This window comes from Gadus macrocephalus, chromosome 15 (genome assembly GCF_031168955.1).
Source record: "Gadus macrocephalus chromosome 15, ASM3116895v1".
Classification (NCBI taxonomy): domain Eukaryota; kingdom Metazoa; phylum Chordata; class Actinopteri; order Gadiformes; family Gadidae; genus Gadus; species Gadus macrocephalus.
In genome coordinates, this window is record NC_082396.1 from 9,694,779 (window position 1) to 9,711,512 (window position 16,734).

The 16,734-nt window shown below is 42.6% G+C and overlaps 1 protein-coding gene across 1 annotated transcript in view; it reads left to right on the top strand.

The window, feature by feature from the left end:
• The window catches only part of LOC132473020 (protocadherin-15-like), a 191,929-nt gene that overhangs the window by 81,515 nt on the left and 93,680 nt on the right, over nt 1-16,734 (top strand). Inside the window, 4 exon segments of the mRNA XM_060072940.1 lie at nt 3,812-3,961; nt 6,789-6,982; nt 9,422-9,554; nt 9,804-9,883. Of these exon segments, the coding sequence (XP_059928923.1) occupies nt 3,812-3,961; nt 6,789-6,982; nt 9,422-9,554; nt 9,804-9,883 (557 nt within the window).

The following is a 16,734-nucleotide window of genomic DNA, read 5'->3' on the forward strand; positions in this document are numbered from 1 at the left end:
TGTCCACAGAAATATTTTAGATAAAACGAAGAGTATGAATGCCTTGGCCGTGCGTTGACCGTCTGGCAACCGACGGCACAAAGAAGTGTTTTTCCATAGTTGATGTGCAATACATTGAGGAAAATGATTTGTCAGCATTTGTTGTTCTGTATTATGTACCAATGTGGACAACAGGCTTTTCAATTCATCACTTTGAGGAGCGGGGGGTTTAATTTGTTAATTTGAAGGGAGTAATGGCTGTTTGTTCAACCTGCAACTTATGCAATTACTTGTACTAAGAACTGTGGGAACGTGTGTGTGTGTGTGTGTGTGTGTGTGTGTGGGTGTGGGGGGGAGCAGAGATTGTGGCATAATTGCTATTTTTTTATCAAACATGACAAAAACAGGAAGCTCTGTTCCCACACCTAGGAAGCTCTGTTCCCACACGTAGTCCTTCCAAACCACTATCTTTCCTGAAACATACACCCCTGTAAACCTCGATCTAACACCAAATGTGCCACTAAACCAACGTCTCCATCCAGAGTGTTGCCGGCATTTACAGTGGTTTTTAAAGTCTGTTTCGACACCAATACCTAATGCTGTACACAAATTAACCCTGACATATCTGGAGCAACGTGACTTTTACCTATATTGGCCAGCTGTGTCGCCAGCTGGTGTGGTTGTTGTTGGAAGTGAATAGTAGGATACAAGCAAGCATATGAGATGGCATAACGTTTTATTAACCCAGGAGGGGAAAGTAGTAAATGCAGTCTGCATTTCATGTGCTGGAAGAACAAAATACAGAGCCAGACAAATTCTACCGCTATATACAGTTGTTGTTTTTTATATTGAAAGTTATTCTTTTAATTCATATAGCGATTTTCAAGACACCCCAAGCACTTTACATAGTGAGTCAGTTAGCTCAAAATGTAAATGATCTTTTTATACGATTAATTCTAGCAAATTGTTAAGATGAATCTTAGTTAATTAATCTTCAGCAAAAGGTGGTGAGACTTTGACCTTTTAATTGTTTCCTTAATTCCGTTGATGCTTTGAAAATATAAAGTGAAAAAAATAAATTCATCTTAATTTGACGGTATACTAAATTGATGTATTTTCTAATTTAAATGTATCATGACACCATTAGCAATCACATAACATTAAACAATAATTATCATTTTGTGCCACTAAGACTTTATTTAGAATATTAAAGGTGTGATGTTTGGAATGGAGTGGCATCGGTAGTGGCAATTCAACAAACTGTATCATTAACGTTATTCTGTATTCTTATGTTAATGATATCTTGGTGTAAAAACAACATAAAGTACAGACACAATATATATATTTCTATATGTTGATCTGTTTGTAATTTCACTTTCGTTCATTTACCTCTGATTGCCGTTTTGGATATAACGTTGTTTTATAGTGCTTTAAATAGAGTTGGAATCTTCCTTTTTGTTACGAGAAACAGAATAGAATCATTCGTTTTTGGTTGTCTTGGCTAAATGTTCCTGTAAAGAGTAAATGGCTTTCTTGTGGCGGCGTGTTAGTATTCTGCTCTCTCAGTCACTTTCTCTTTCTTCTACAAATATCCCCTTACTAATGTATAACAGAAAAACTCAAGACATTTAAAATGCAGCAGTAAGTGCACACATTTAGAAGATACTTCAATTTACTTAACAGAAAGTAATTTGGTGTTGCAGCCACTTTCTCTGTTGATGTTTGGTCTTCCTCTCTCAAAATGACTTCCACTACCTTATTTATTCATCTAACTTTTTGCTTTTCTTTGGTGAGTAAGCCTACTTGATTGTATCCCATGATGAATAGTTTGGCAATAAAGCGTGACCTTATGGCAACCTTCTCTTACTCCCCTCTCTCTCAGTTTGATAGCCTCAAGTGTTGAAGATATTCCGCTTAGTGTTCAGAGAGGTATATACCTTAATTGACACGTATCTCCACCCTTCACATTCAAAAAAGCACCAGCTGTCGAAGTCAGATCCATGTATTTATTTTGAAAAGAAAGCGAGGCAGATATATGCATAAACAATAACTTCAAACAAACAAGCAGAAGAAATTAACTTTTAGTTCCCCCTCCCCATTCATTTATTCAAAGTTTGTGTTATCTCATTCAATATGCTCCAATTTGCACATTACGTAAAACACAATATTGACTGAGCAGGATTAGTCAGTGTTTTTATCAAGTGTTTTCGTGTCAATGTCGTCAACTAATTGGTTGGAATTCTACATTGTCCTTTGTCAAAATGTTGTTCTCTAAGTTAATTATATCAAAATACGCTTTACACGATTTTTGCCTATTCTATTTTAGACGCATTTCTAATCAAAGGAAATTAAATAACCAAATATCCCTGGGAACATTTCTAGCTATTCCAAGTAGGAGACAGTATGTAGACTTATGTGGCTTCACCTATATCTGCGTGTGTGCAATATATCAGAACATGTGTTGGAGAATGTTGTTTTCAATAATCTAAACTACTATTTGTATTAGTTATTGCTAATAATTGCTTGCACAAGCAAACATAAAATTATAATTATTTTTGTCAAGTAGTACCTGGCATTAAGAATCATCCTTCTCATGCTAGGGCTGGTCGTTTTTGTACTACAGTATGAAACTATCCTTTTGTCAAAGGAATCAATATTAAAATATTGTATTAAAAGTATATTCAACAGTGGTCTGTGTTCAATTGATTCTTCATCTTCTTAGTTATTTAGCTTTTTCTTTCGACTCTTCCAACACGATTCAGAAGTGTTCCTACTTTGTTTGACGTTAACCCGAACCATTGGTACAAAATGGATATTATGAGCTATCCAGCCAACTGTTGCTATCAATCGAAGAGTGAGATGGGTATTCCACAATTGGCATATACATTATATTTAAATAGTTAATATTCATATGTCACACAGCTTGGATGCGGCAGCAAAGATACAGCTCAGTTCCTTTCAGCAGAAGACTAAAAACCTTTGACCTGCTATACTTACTAAAATAATAATATTGACCAAACTGGAAAACTAAAAACTATTTTGATGAAAAAATTGCATCACGTTTCAAACCATTAATTTTTGTTCTTATCTGTAACTGTAAAGACCTGTAGAGGTTTTATTAAAATAAACTTGAAGGATTAAGAAAAGTAAGTTTTTTGTTTGTATTGTGGCAGGGGTACTTTTATTTACATTTATTTATTATTTTTTCATTTCTTCCATAACCGCAGGCTCGAAAAGTGATTTATTCCTTGGCCACACTGTTACATTAGTTGCATAATGTATCATTTATGCAAATTCATCAAACAGTACTTCCCCCACAGGGCAAAAAAATGAACTCAATTTCGTAGAGCTTCGAAGAGTTAACATTAATGTTATTATTTAGTCTCGTTCTATGAAAAATGTATACCGTATTTTTAATAAAATGGTAATACACATATGGCAGCTAAATCAACTGCTTTTTAGTGCGATTTATATGCTGGTCAAATTTATGAGGCAGCTCACTTTATTATGAATTGTGGTTTACTTTGCAGTCAATTTGCAACATTTCATACCAATTGTTTAGAAATAGAAAGGACCTTTATTACTCTGGAGCTATGCTATGGGCTCCTCAGTAAGGTTATGAATGACTGCTAAATGCTGCCACTATACCCGACACATTCTGCTACCTGTTGTTTTATATTTAACCAACTTCATAGTGCTGTGCCCACTTTACCTTTCGGCCCCGTTATGCTAAACATTGACCCAAACTTGTAAATTGATTGATTCTGAACTGTACGTACTGGTCCTCCGGTTAGAGACTCACCTCAACCTTCTTTGTCGGTTGTGCTTCCAGATGGTGGCGTCAGATGGCGTCCAGCGGAGCCAGCCAGTGATTGTGAACATCCTGGTGATTGACGCCAACGACAACACGCCAGCCTTCGGCGATGTGTCCTACAACATCGAGGTGTTCACCAACTTTCAGCCCGGGGAGACGGTGCTACAGGTAACCTTTCTTTCTTTTTACTTTGTATGCCGTTTGTCCTTTTGTCTTTTATTTGGTTTCTTCCTCCTCCTTCCTTTCTTTCTTTCTTTCTTTCTTTCTTTCTTTCTTTCTTTCTTTCTTTCTTTCTTTCTTTCTTTCTTTCTTACATTTTCTTACATTGTTTCTTTTATTAATTCTTTATTTCCTCACATCCTCTCCCTTCCTCTCTCCGTTATTTATTTTATTCATACAGTCTTTCCTTCCTTCGTTTCCTTCTTTCGTCATATTTTGTTTGACTTGTCTATTTTTGTCTTGGTCTCCCTACACACGGGCTCTATGGTCTTTTATATACTCTTTTTTTTAAGTATATAAAAGTATCTCAACCATGATGAAACAGATGTTTCTGCACCGTCTTTGATCGGCTGTCAAGACTAAGTGAAAGTATCTGTATTTCCCCCCCGCCTCCTTTGTTGTGTCTGAAGCCAGGCAACGGTTGACTCAATAGATTGTCTGCTATCATGACTGGAGCTAATGCACTGTGGGAGTGAGCTTAACTCCTGCGACCGGTAATCAATCCTCGTCCGGGGACCGCCGGACTCTAGATCCGGTCCAGGTTGTGTTAGAAAAGGCTTTAGCTCGGTAAACGCTTGGCTCTCCCACGGTCCATGTTAATGGATCAAAGAGGTTTGTTTGTGGGTTCTGTTTGACGCATGGAAGCTCTGCAAGTGGCACAATGTTTTCTTCGCTCTGTGTTATTTTCATACTGTCAACGAGGACGTTGGTGTAATTATCCCCGTTCTATCGAAAAAATCTCTTAACTGAAACAGACATGACCGCATCATCTTGCATAATATAGAATGAATTTTCGTTTTTTCAACACAATTACTTCATTGTATCCTTCACGTTGACAGTTTCCCTCCGCACAGCTCCTTGCAAAGACGAAGATAAACAGACATACCCCCAAAAAAAAAAAATCCCAAAAGGTCAAGTTTAATCAGAGTAAGAACTGGTTTGGCCCCTCTGCTCTAAACCAGGACGCGGGTTCGCGGGTCGGCTTGTCTGACCGCGTCTAAAAAACATTCATTAGAGTGGGCCTCCCAGAGGAGTTCAGCTCTCCATGGTTCTTCCACAGCTCTATGAAACAAAAGAAGGATTCCCGGCTATCTTTTATTGCGATTTCCATGGCTCACATATATAAGGACTGGGGATGAGAACATCCTGAATATCCATCTCTGTTTGTTTTGCTCAAACGTGGATAGCAAATGAAGAATATCTATTGCTTTTATGGTAAGGACATAATCAAATCTAAATAAGGCTCCTAGCATCTAATCCTAATCACATCAAAAGATTACCTGGAAAACCCTCCCCACCAAAAAATAATCCCATTCCAAATCTTTCAAATCTATAATTTTTGGTACTCAGCAATTTACCCTAAACCATTTATCATCGTAAAGGTCAGCCAAACGAAATCAGTATTTTAACGGAAGCAATAAAAATCCTGAAAGGTCAGACGTTTTGTACCGCGCTGTGTGTGTGAGCGCCATGTAAACCTCCAGCTAAATGCCAGCTGTTGCTGTAGCTGCTGTTGTTCCTGCCTCTACATGAAACAAGGGGTCAGGTATTCATAATCGAATGGAAATGAGCCAGGATAATCCTCTGAGCCGCTCCTCTGTAAACATTTTGTTATTGTTTTTTTTTTTTGCTTTAAGTGGAGCTCTTGGCAGACTCCCTAAACCTGCTGGGGTGAGGTATGAGAGAGAGAGAGAGAGAGAGAGAGAGAGAGAGAGAGAGAGAGAGAGAGAGAGAGAGAGAGAGAGAGAGAGAGAGAGAGAGAGAGAGAGAGAGAGAGAGAGAGAGAGAGAGAGAGAGAGAGACCCCAAACGTGCCCCTTCTCTCTCTATGTGGTGGAGCTATGATAACACTGGTGGGACCAATCAGGGAAGAGTAACCCTGATTGGACAGAAATTTGCCTGGAGCGGTCCAATATAAAAAACGGTCTCAAACAGACACAGGAGTACTGTCAAACAGACCAGATATTCACACAAAGTGTTTCATTCACTATAAGCTGATCAACAGCCTCACTAACCAACTCAAACAACCATCTTAAATCATACCTACATCACCTTTTAATAACTATTGAGAGACTCCCTTGAAGCATAAAAGGTTGAAGAAAACACTATCATCCTTATCATCATCCTTGTACCACATTTACATTCACATCTACATTTGGTGGGTTGGACCACTGGGCCGATGCTGTCAGTGATATTTTCCCCCATACTGTGAAACATTTACTGTCTGGCTGATTCACACCAGCACCCTCCCCCAACCCACTCCTCCCTCTTAATAACTCTTCCTTTGAAGCCCTCTAGCAACTAGTCGTCCTCCTCATCTTCTTGGTCTTGTTCATATTTACATGTGTTAATTTACAGCTACACGTACTGACTTACAAGTATGGCTTGCATAATTGATGTTTCAATCCATGAGGTAAATTCAATGTTTCAATCAATCCAGCAAGAAGGACTTTTAATATCAGATTAAAAGAAATTAAGATGAATAAAAAAAAAGAAGCATATATTCATGTTATTATATCTTTTAAATGTTATATGTTGTATTATTCATTATATATTTTCTCTCTCTCTCTCTCTCTCTCTCTCTCTCTCTCTCTCTCTCTCTCTCTCTCTCTCTCTCTCTCTCTCTCTCTCTGTCTCTGTCTCTCTATATAACTCTCTCTTTCTTTAAATCCTTTTCAACACCCTTTTCTGACCTTACTCTCTCTTACTATCACTCCACCCTCACCCTCTCCCCCCTTATCTCTCTGTGTCTCTCTGCCCCTCTTCCCCTGTCACAGCTGTCCGCCGTGGATGCGGACGAGGGCTCCAATGGCCTGGTGACCTATGAAATCCTGGCAGGGGCCCAGGGGGACTTTGTGATCAACAACCGTACGGGTCGCATCACCGTGGCGACGGGCGTGGCCCTGGTTGTGGGCCGCTCCTACACCCTCACCGTCAGGGCGTCGGACAACGCCCCCGGGATCCAGAGAAGGTACCGCCTCCCAGGATCTATGGATCAGTTAGTAATGGGTTTGCTGTGACAGTGCCTATCACGGCACTAAAGGCCCTTTAAATAGAGAGTCTGTGGGGGATTATACATGCTCTGCTAACCAGTGTCTAGCACCTGGGTGACGCACGGTTGCCAGGTTGCGCCTGAACTCTCACCACACACTATCAGAGAGTGGAGAGGTGAGGAATGAAAGCTATCCAATTAGAGGCCGGACACTGATTAGGTGGTCTGCTGACCTTCCCACAAAATCATCAGTGCTAGGCGGGTAGCAATGGACCTGGCTATATCTTTTGGGTTTTTTGTTAAATGTTAAAGGTGCTGTTGATAAGATTGGAGAATTGTAAAAAAGCAGAAGAGAGCACGATTTTAAAACTACAGCGTAAGAAACATCTGCGCCCTCCTTACGATTCTCAGCCGTGGAGAAGTGTTGCGTTTCATGCACCTGGGATTGACAGGCGAGATTGATACCCCGAACCAGTTAGGGAAAGTGACGCTCTGATTGGTCAGAAATTAGCTGAGGGTCTAAAGGTTGAACTGGATCAACCGGAGGCAGGTTCAGTCAACTCTAAATGAGGATTCTCCTCGTGCATTTCACTCACATCTGATGGATGGCGATTTCTAACAAATTGCACTCAAGTAGTAGCTCTTGAATCTTACCTGCAGCACCTTTAATAATATGTGGGTATGACTGACATGGTTTGACTGTAATTAATACAATTCCTTGTTCCATTTTATTAGTTATTTGTTGTTGTTTTTCCCATAATGGTCCAGGGTTTGTCTGTCTTATTGAATTACTCCTTCATACAAATTTTATGTCCATTTCAATTGGTGCTTTCTTTTATATTTCATTAAACTTTCACACAGACTGTGAATTCAGTTGAGTGTGGAAATGGGGGAGAAACCTTTGAAAAACATCAGACAAAGAAAGGGGATATTTGCATTTGTAGCTGTGCAGGCACAGTCTATTTTTCTTCACCTTAATGTTGACTGTGTGATGTTTAAGACATGGATCGGTTCAACATTTGATTTGTGGATTGTGTTTCCGTCTTAGCACAAAGGAACACAAAGAAACAAGAGAACAATCAAGATTCAAGTGTATTTCTTTTTCTGAAGCCTATAAAGGTGTCAGAAACCAACTCCAATTGTAGAATATTTTAGATGTTTTTTTAGGGTTGTGGGTGGAATGGGTTTTATATAAGATAGTTTCCCTTCACTGCTTTCCACTGTGCAAATGCACATCCATTTGCCCGGGCAGAAAACGGCAAGGAAACGTACGTTTCAGCAACTTTTGGGGAGAACTTCTAACCAACAAACATTAGAAATGTTCTGACCAACCATGTAGAGCCTTTTATTTTATCATCTAGCTCCATCTTCAAGGAATGGCTGAGTGCCTTTATAGTTCCTCCCAGAATGGGTTTTTGGAGAAAAAGAAAGCAACAGAAACGTTACAGTTTCTGAAGTCAGTGTTCCATACAAGTATAAGTTTGCCATTTAGCTGAAACGTTTATCCAAAGCAACTCACAAGTGATGCTGAAAACAATGAAAGCATATAGTCATAACCAACGTTTTAAATGAAGCATATTTCTAAAAATTAACTACTGGGTAAATTGTAGTGCACCTACAGGGATCACAAAACGCTCAAGTTTTGTACTTAGGAGCCATCAACCATTTGATACCAATGTTAATCTAATCAAGCTAACACTGAATTCTTACAAGCATAACGCAAGTAACGCATTACATCTTCAGTCCAATAGCAAAGTTGAGCAAATGTCACACATTGACACATTAAATTCCCTTGAACAAGATATTAATCACATTCAAACATTATCACTTCTTAACCCTAGCAAAACATCGGTGCCGCTCCTGGTGACAATTGGTTTGTGTTTCTTTGAGACTTTTTTTTCACTCCGTGTGTTAATGAAGGTGTTTTCGACAAGAGCGCAGATCTCATTGCAACTGAGGGTGGAGCACAAACATGGAATTCTTTCAAGAGCATTATCTGGAGGGGACATCAATAAACCTATACAACAATTGATCTGCTATAACAGACACACAGCATTTAATAGAGGCTTAATATATATATATTAAGGGCCACACATCCACAAATGCAGCAATTAGCACGCCAAAGGATAATGCAATGCTTAAGACTACTGATGCAGGATAAATAGAGACGACATGTACATAGCCTTTAGTCTTGTGTTTACGTGTGAAATATTGCAAAAATGGAGTCGGCTTCTGCTGAATATTTAAATATATATTTTCAATGACATGCATTACGAAATAATTTATATTAGGGGGGGACAACTTCATGTTTTTACGAAGTTGGAGGGAGCACGAACCCTCCCCTCCCCGGGATCTGTGCCCATGGTTTATGAGGCGTGGGAGGCAATAAGTGTGTTATGGTGTTATTTCCACTGCCAGGAGCTCTATCACCACAGTGTATATTGAAGTGCTGCCGCCCAACAACCAGAGCCCCCCACGCTTCCCCCTCTTCAGCTACAGCGTGGAGGTCAGCGAGGCCATGAGGCTGGGAGCCATCCTGCTGAACCTCCAGGTATGACCCGGTCACAACCACCCACCCACGCACAAGCTCTCTCTCTCGCTCTCGCTCGCTCGCATACTCACACATAGGCAAATATACGCATGCACACACAAACACACATGCATGCACTCTCTCACTCTCTCTCTGTCTCTCTCTCTCTCTCACATACTCACACATAGGCAAATATACGCATACGCACGCAAACACACATTTAGCACAAACCCGTGTGACCGTGTCCTCTGTCTGTCTTCCTTCGGCTAGGCGACAGACAGAGAGAATGACCCAATCACATACCGCATTGTGAGCGGGGACCCCGAGCAGAGATTCAACCTCACAGAAACGTAAGTTCACACACTGATGCCTCAGTACCAATGTCCTCAAGGATTGTGCCTGTTTGCTAAGCTATGACATTTGTTAGACTCACCTCCTCTCGCCCGATGCATATTTTCGAAATTGGGCAGTTTGCGATCAATTGACATCCATTATTTTCCAAACAAGAGTTGAGCAGCTCCCATGGCAGGAGAAAGCACAAACTGCCCTGGCTATGTAGAGCTCTCAAGCTCTGGTCAGTTGGTCGATATTCACTTATTCCACCAAATTCTCAATCGTTGCTTCTAAATCCATTCTTTTCGGGAGCAGGAGGAATACAATCAGACCGATTTATTTAATTTCGGAATGATCTATTCCAAAGAGCTCTATTGTGTTAGAAATAACATGAATAATGAATGAAATTAATCTGCAAGGCTCTGTAGATTTGGTTACAATAACCATATGCTTTAATACACTAAGAATTATAACACCCTGGTTTCACAACTTCAAACTCGCCCAACTTAAGGATGACAGTTAGGTTACTTATGGAACATTCTGTCAGCGACAAACTAATCATCACCCTGTTAAATAAGTCGTTGGTGTGGCAGCATTTGGTTAAAACAGACAAACAGTCGGCATAAGTTATTTCTTGTCATTTGGTCTTTGATGCTCCCTCAACGTTCTTGATTTACGCCTCACAGGCGTAAATCAATTATACACCAATTATAAGAAACAGAACAAAACCGTGAATCTGATCTTCCAACCTTTTGTCTGTCTCCCTCGCGATGCTGCCCGGCACGGCTCTCCCTGGTTGATCTGTTGTGACTTGCCTTACATTGAATATCTGAAAAGCCATACATCTGAATCCCGCTGGCTTCCTCCAAGCAGCACTTGGGTGGTATTTTGGCTAGCAGGTAGAGTGGAGTTGCTTTGTGGCCGTTAAGTTAATCTTCTAGTCATTGTTTTTGTTTTATTTTCCCCCAATCGAGCAATCGATTGTTTGAGAGTTGGTTGAATTTCCGTCAACTAAGATTTTTCTTTGTTTGAGGACAACCCTACTATTTTGATATCATCACATCATGTATATGATTACAGAAAACCATGGTAGTCCAAGCATGATATTGTTTTCCTATAATATCGCCTCGAAACGAAAAATAAAACATCAAGGTCCCTTTATTCCTTTGATTGGATTCCTTGGCAACATAATGGGTCTTTGTCCTTTCTTGAGATTATATCCGCACAAAGGAACTTTTACAAGCGCTCATCTGTTAAAGCCAGCATCGTTTTAGTGTCTTAAGCCAAGCCCCGATTGAATAGGACGCTTATTTTGTCATGTACGCCAGCCGGCGTGCGATTTCAAAGGCCCAGCGCTGCTATATCAGCTCCATGTGACTCGCACCAAAAAAAGGGAAACCTTGACCATTGTAATCTTCCATTAGCTTTGTCATCTGATTTTGCTCTTTCAAGTGCTGTGTCTTTGACAAAGAGAATAATGGCATGGCTTCCAGAGCGATTGTTCTACGTCAGCTCTCTCCGGCGATGGTGCGGGCTCAAAGGAGCGCTCAGATGAAAGGGGTGGGTGGCAGAGAGAGAGAGAGAGAGAGAGGGTGGCAGAGGGAGAGAGAGGGAGAGGGGGAGAGAGATAAAGAGAGAGAGAGAGAGAGAGAGAGGGAGAGGGAGAGGGAGAGCAAGAGAGAGAGGGAGAGGGAGAGCAAGAGAGAGAGAGAGAGCGAGAGAGCGCACTTGAACAAAAACAGTAGAGAGAGAGAGAGGGGGGGGGAGAGAGAGCACTTGAACAACAACAGTCGAAAGATTGGAAACTAATCATTAGCCTCCCACTGATGGCAGAGGGCCTCTAATGGAGATGTTTGGCGCGGACGCAGAGTGCTGTGAGATAAGGAAAATGCACGTGATACGTGGTGTCGGTTGAAACAAAGGGAAATGCATGAAAAGTTAATGTCATGCGACACTCATGGAGCATCAGCGTAGTGTGACGTTGCAGAAACGTTAAAGGGGTGATATTATGCCACCAGGTGTGAGTGCGATTACAAGCCTTTTGAAAATCTGCCTTTTCCTGTGTTTGAGTGACATCACAAGTGGGAGTGTCCACCTAGATGGACACTGAACATTAGCTACAGTCCACTGGGTAGGCTGTAGACTGATCTATCCAGCATACATCTAGGTCAACACTCACTAAAATACGGCTTGTAAAGGCTAATCACTCTCATAAAGGGATAATATCACCCCTTTAAGGTAACTTAATATTCATGAAAGTTATTGTTAGGGGAAATTTGTGAAACATATACACTGAGTTTCCCAAAACTTTCATGTAACGTTTGCCATTTATTACCTGGGACTGCAACGTGACTTGCATGAAAAGGTAATACAGCGCACCCTTGTGATACATTATGTACACGTGAATCTCCATTAACGCTAGAATAATGTGCCATTTACTAGGTCAAAGCGGAGGGAAAACTCAGAAATCTAGCATGCTGTAGGATGATGGGTTGACGGATTGTAGATTAATAGTTCATCGTTGAATAACATGCATGCCAGTCTCTGCGGCTTTCTCTGTCTTTCCTGCTTCATATTACAACCCATTTCTGTCAACACTGCAAACACCCGCGGAGCACAACGAAGCTAGAATAATTGAGGAGGTTTGCAAATATTTAAATTTCTACTACAAATCATCTCCACAGAGTAAAGATCCCCAGATGTCACCAAATCCACGGCAAGAAATCGTTTTGGCAGACTAGGCATACAATCTACAACGTAGAATCATGAATGCAAGATACCGGTGTAGACCAGCCGAAGCAGTTATTCCGAGCAGAAGTAGAAGTCTAATTCAGCCTTAAGACTGCATGTGGTGGCCCTTCCAGATACCAATTATCCCCCTAATTTAATCCTCTTTTGCATTTTTCTGGGTCTTGCTCGCTGCACCAAGACAGGCTAGGGTGCAGCGAGACGGATTGTATTGCTCATCCCCGTATCATACAGCCTTTGTTTTACTTTTAATCTGCCGCGCAGATGAGGGAGGGCTTTGTTTCAAATGCTGCCACTGCACCACGATGGCGGAACAGAAAGCGAGCAAGAAAACAGTCATTTGCATTGCTAGAAGACAACTGGTTGGTTCCCCCATTTGCTCTTTCGCAGTTCACGCTGTGATCCAAAGCAACTTCAGGGTTTTGTTAGTATTTTAGATAAATGTCATTAAGGAGCAGCACATTTTTACTGTAAAATAATTCAATGAAAGCTCTTTAAGTATAGGAGCAGGTAGTGAATCATATTATACAATGCCAACAGCTAGACCTGTACACAGGTAGACAGCCCAGAACCGTTGCAACTGAGAGACCCCCCCCCCCCCCCCCCCCCCCCCCCCCCCCCCCCCCCCCGAGCTTTTGAATAATCATGCTTGGTTATTCTGAAATCATTATTTGTTGCCAACATCATTGCACCGAACTTAGATGACACAAGGTCTTCCAGAACAGAACACACACACACAAAACACACACACTAATACACACGCGTTAACCCCAGAGCACCAGTTAATTCTCTGATGTTAATCTACGAGGGGCATGTTGTTTTTTTACAATTGCTGCACATGGGGTCAGCGGCCTCGCCATATAACTCTCTCCAAGAAGTGTTGATAAACTGACCACCATGACTCCCGAGCTCACCCGTCCAATGATGTGCACTACACTGGGCTCTCTCCTCTCTCTCTCTCTCTCTCTCTCTCTCTCTCTCTCTCTCTCTCTCTCTCTCTCTCTCCTCTCTCTCTCTCTCTCTCTCTCTCTCTCTCTCTCTCTCTCTCTCTCTCTCTCTCTCTCTCTCTCTCTCTCTCTCTCTCCTCTCTGCACGCACGCACGCACGCACGCACGCACGCACGCACGCACGCACGCACGCACGCACGCACGCACGCACGCACGCACGCACGCACGCCACGCACGCACGCACGCACGCACGCACATCTTTTCTTAAAGGGGACCTATTATGCTTTTCGACTTTTATGACCTATTAACGTTGTTAAATGATTGATATATCATGTTTAACCCTTACTAAAGTGTCTAATAATGACGCTACATGCATTTCGACGCATTCCCTGCTGACAGTCTAGGGGTGGCTGTGCAGAGCGCTAAACACTCGGGACAACGTTTGCGATTCACTTGTTCACTTTTCCGGGAAATCATCTACGTAGAGGCACTCTGCCACGCCCCCATATGCCTGGTCAAATCTGCCCGCACGCGCGCTTCAAGTCCGCACATTTCACTTCACAGTGTAGTTTTGCACGTTTGTGGAACAATGCCATCCCCTCCCAAAAAGTTTTATTTGGTTGTGAGGGAAACTTATTTAATTTAATTAGCTTACAATATGTCTCCAATTACCTTTGCTGTAGTAGGCTACATGCACGCGCAAAAGGAGGGGGTGGAGCTCGACTGCCCTTCGCAGGTCTTGCAGAAGGTAGCCAATCACGACGGAGTGGGGTTGGCAGGAGGGGGGGCGAGGGGTGCGGAGAAGGACGAAACCGAGCGTTGACAGAGAGAATGCTGAAAGCGCCCAGATGAGAGGAAGAGTTTCCCGAAAATCTACATTGTTTTATGTGCTGTGATTCGTATCAGGTTGCGCTATAGGAGTCATTAATAAGAAATGAAGACCAGAAAAGTAGTATAATAGGGTCTCTTTAACCTGCTAGGCGGAGAAGGCTTTCGGGGGCATCGCTGTAACTTTTTATAACATACACGATTAGGGATGTCCCGATCCGATATTTGGATCGGATCGGCCGCCGATATTAGCAAAAAATGCATATCAATATCGGATCGGCCTGCACGGGAAAATCCCGATCCGGACTCCCGATCCAGTTTGTTTTCAAAACTCCGGTCTGTGTTTTCGAGCGCACCAATGTAGGTAATCCATTCCAGTTTTTTTTCAGCTTTTCCCCCCAAATCCGGTCCGCGTTGTTCAGCACACCTAGCGCACACCGAGTGACCTGTCCAGCATCCCACTTGTCTGTGCATGTCCCACTAAGGATTTAAAGTTATCGATAAAAATGCCAATTCAGTGTGTGTGTGGTAATTTGACTATTTTCTACTCAGGTTTTGTGTGTGTTGCTTTTATATAATGTTATATTGTTTACAATATTGTTTACACTCTTGTTGTTCAAGAACAGAGCACTGATGCCAATTCAGTGTGTGTGTGGTAATTTCACTATTTATTATTTTGTCTATTTTGTGTTTATTTAACCCTGAATAAACAGGTCAGCTTCTCATTACCAACTATTGTGGATTATTCAAACTAACCTAATTAAGTTGGCTAGTTGTTCTTAAGAGTAAAACCCTTTTCAACATGAGTAGTACAACAAAATAAGTAAATATCTTTAATCTTTAATGCATGCTTGGATCGGCCGGTATCGGTATCGGCCGATGCTAAAAGCTACAATATCGGTATCGGATCGGAAGTGCAAAAAGCTGGATCGGGACATCCCTATACACGATACACAAGAGCCGGTTCCACCCAGAACATATGAATAATGTGGTCCGTGCTTCTATTACTACCTCTAAGTGGGCCAGATACCCAGTTGCGTCGGAGGGGGGTTGGGCCTGTGAAAAAAAATCCCCATGCCCGCTGAGTGCAGGATACCAGACGGCCAGCTTCTCTCTGGGGCCCCATGTGGGCTTCAAGGCACCACATGGATGTCAGGTGCTCCACTATAAATTCAGTCAGAGCTGCGATAAAGCAGATTACATTTGCTCCAGCGGACGGAGGGTAGCGGTTGATCTGGGGAGGGGGTGTGGGGACGCGGTGGCTGGGCGGACGGCCGGTCTGGGGGGGGGGGGGGGGGGGGGGCGGAAAGTTACCGGGGACGGGTTGGTTCCGTCGCCTGAATGGAATAATAAAATAGGAACTGAAACTATCATTCTTTAATATGGGGTTGGAATGGCTGGGCTGCGACTCCACTCTCAAAGCCCCTTCGCTCTCTCCGTCTCTCTCTCTTGTCTCTCACTCTCTTCCCTCAGCCCAGCCATGCGACGACATCCATTCCTTCCTCTGCGGTTCTCCCTGGTTGTCTTTAGAGGAAACACACTCTTCTCCCAGTTTGGGATCCTCTGAGGTCAGTTAGGTTCGCGAGACGCGGGGGCTCTCTCTCTCGCGCGCGCAAACACGGCGCAGCACAACCCCTAAGCGGCGTTAAATGATCCCGGTGGGCTAAGAGGGGCCAAGTCATTATGGCCATTATCGTCATCATCTTCCTTGTCTGTATCGCGGTCATCACTCGCAGCCCCGTCTCTGTAGTCTTTTATCGTGTGTTGCCTCACTGGCTGGTGCCTCTTGCTGGGGACATGCGGCTGCTGTTGATTCCGGGCTAATGGGTGAGTGTAGATAAAGACGTGACGCTGCTCTGGCACGGAGAATGCCGCTCTGAATGTTTATGGGGGCTGTTTTGTTTATTTTATTAGTTTGTTTATTCATTTATTTATTTCCTTTTTTTTTTCTCCTGGAGGGAAAGCAGTGTTTGCCCTCTTGAACCAGAGCGGATGCAGGACTGGGCGAGAGGGCTAGAGGCGCGCAGCTCTCTGACCGGGCGGCTTTGAAGAGCAGACAGTGGTGCTCTTTGTGTGTTTCTGCCGCTCAGAGCGCTGTGATGGACAGGGGGTGATTGTGAGCCTGCGGTCTAGACACACTGCACTTTAAATTAGTCATGTATGGAGGTGTTATTTGGACGCATTCCCTTAGAGTCTTGGTGGAGGGTTATGGTGGAATGTGTTTGTGTGTTTGCCTTTGTACGCACACCAACGTCACTGGGCTAGTGCAAGCACACATAGCAGCACTTTTTTGCTTGCAGCGAAGTTCCTCCGTTATCCTCCTGCATGTTTTGGTCTGCTGGGAT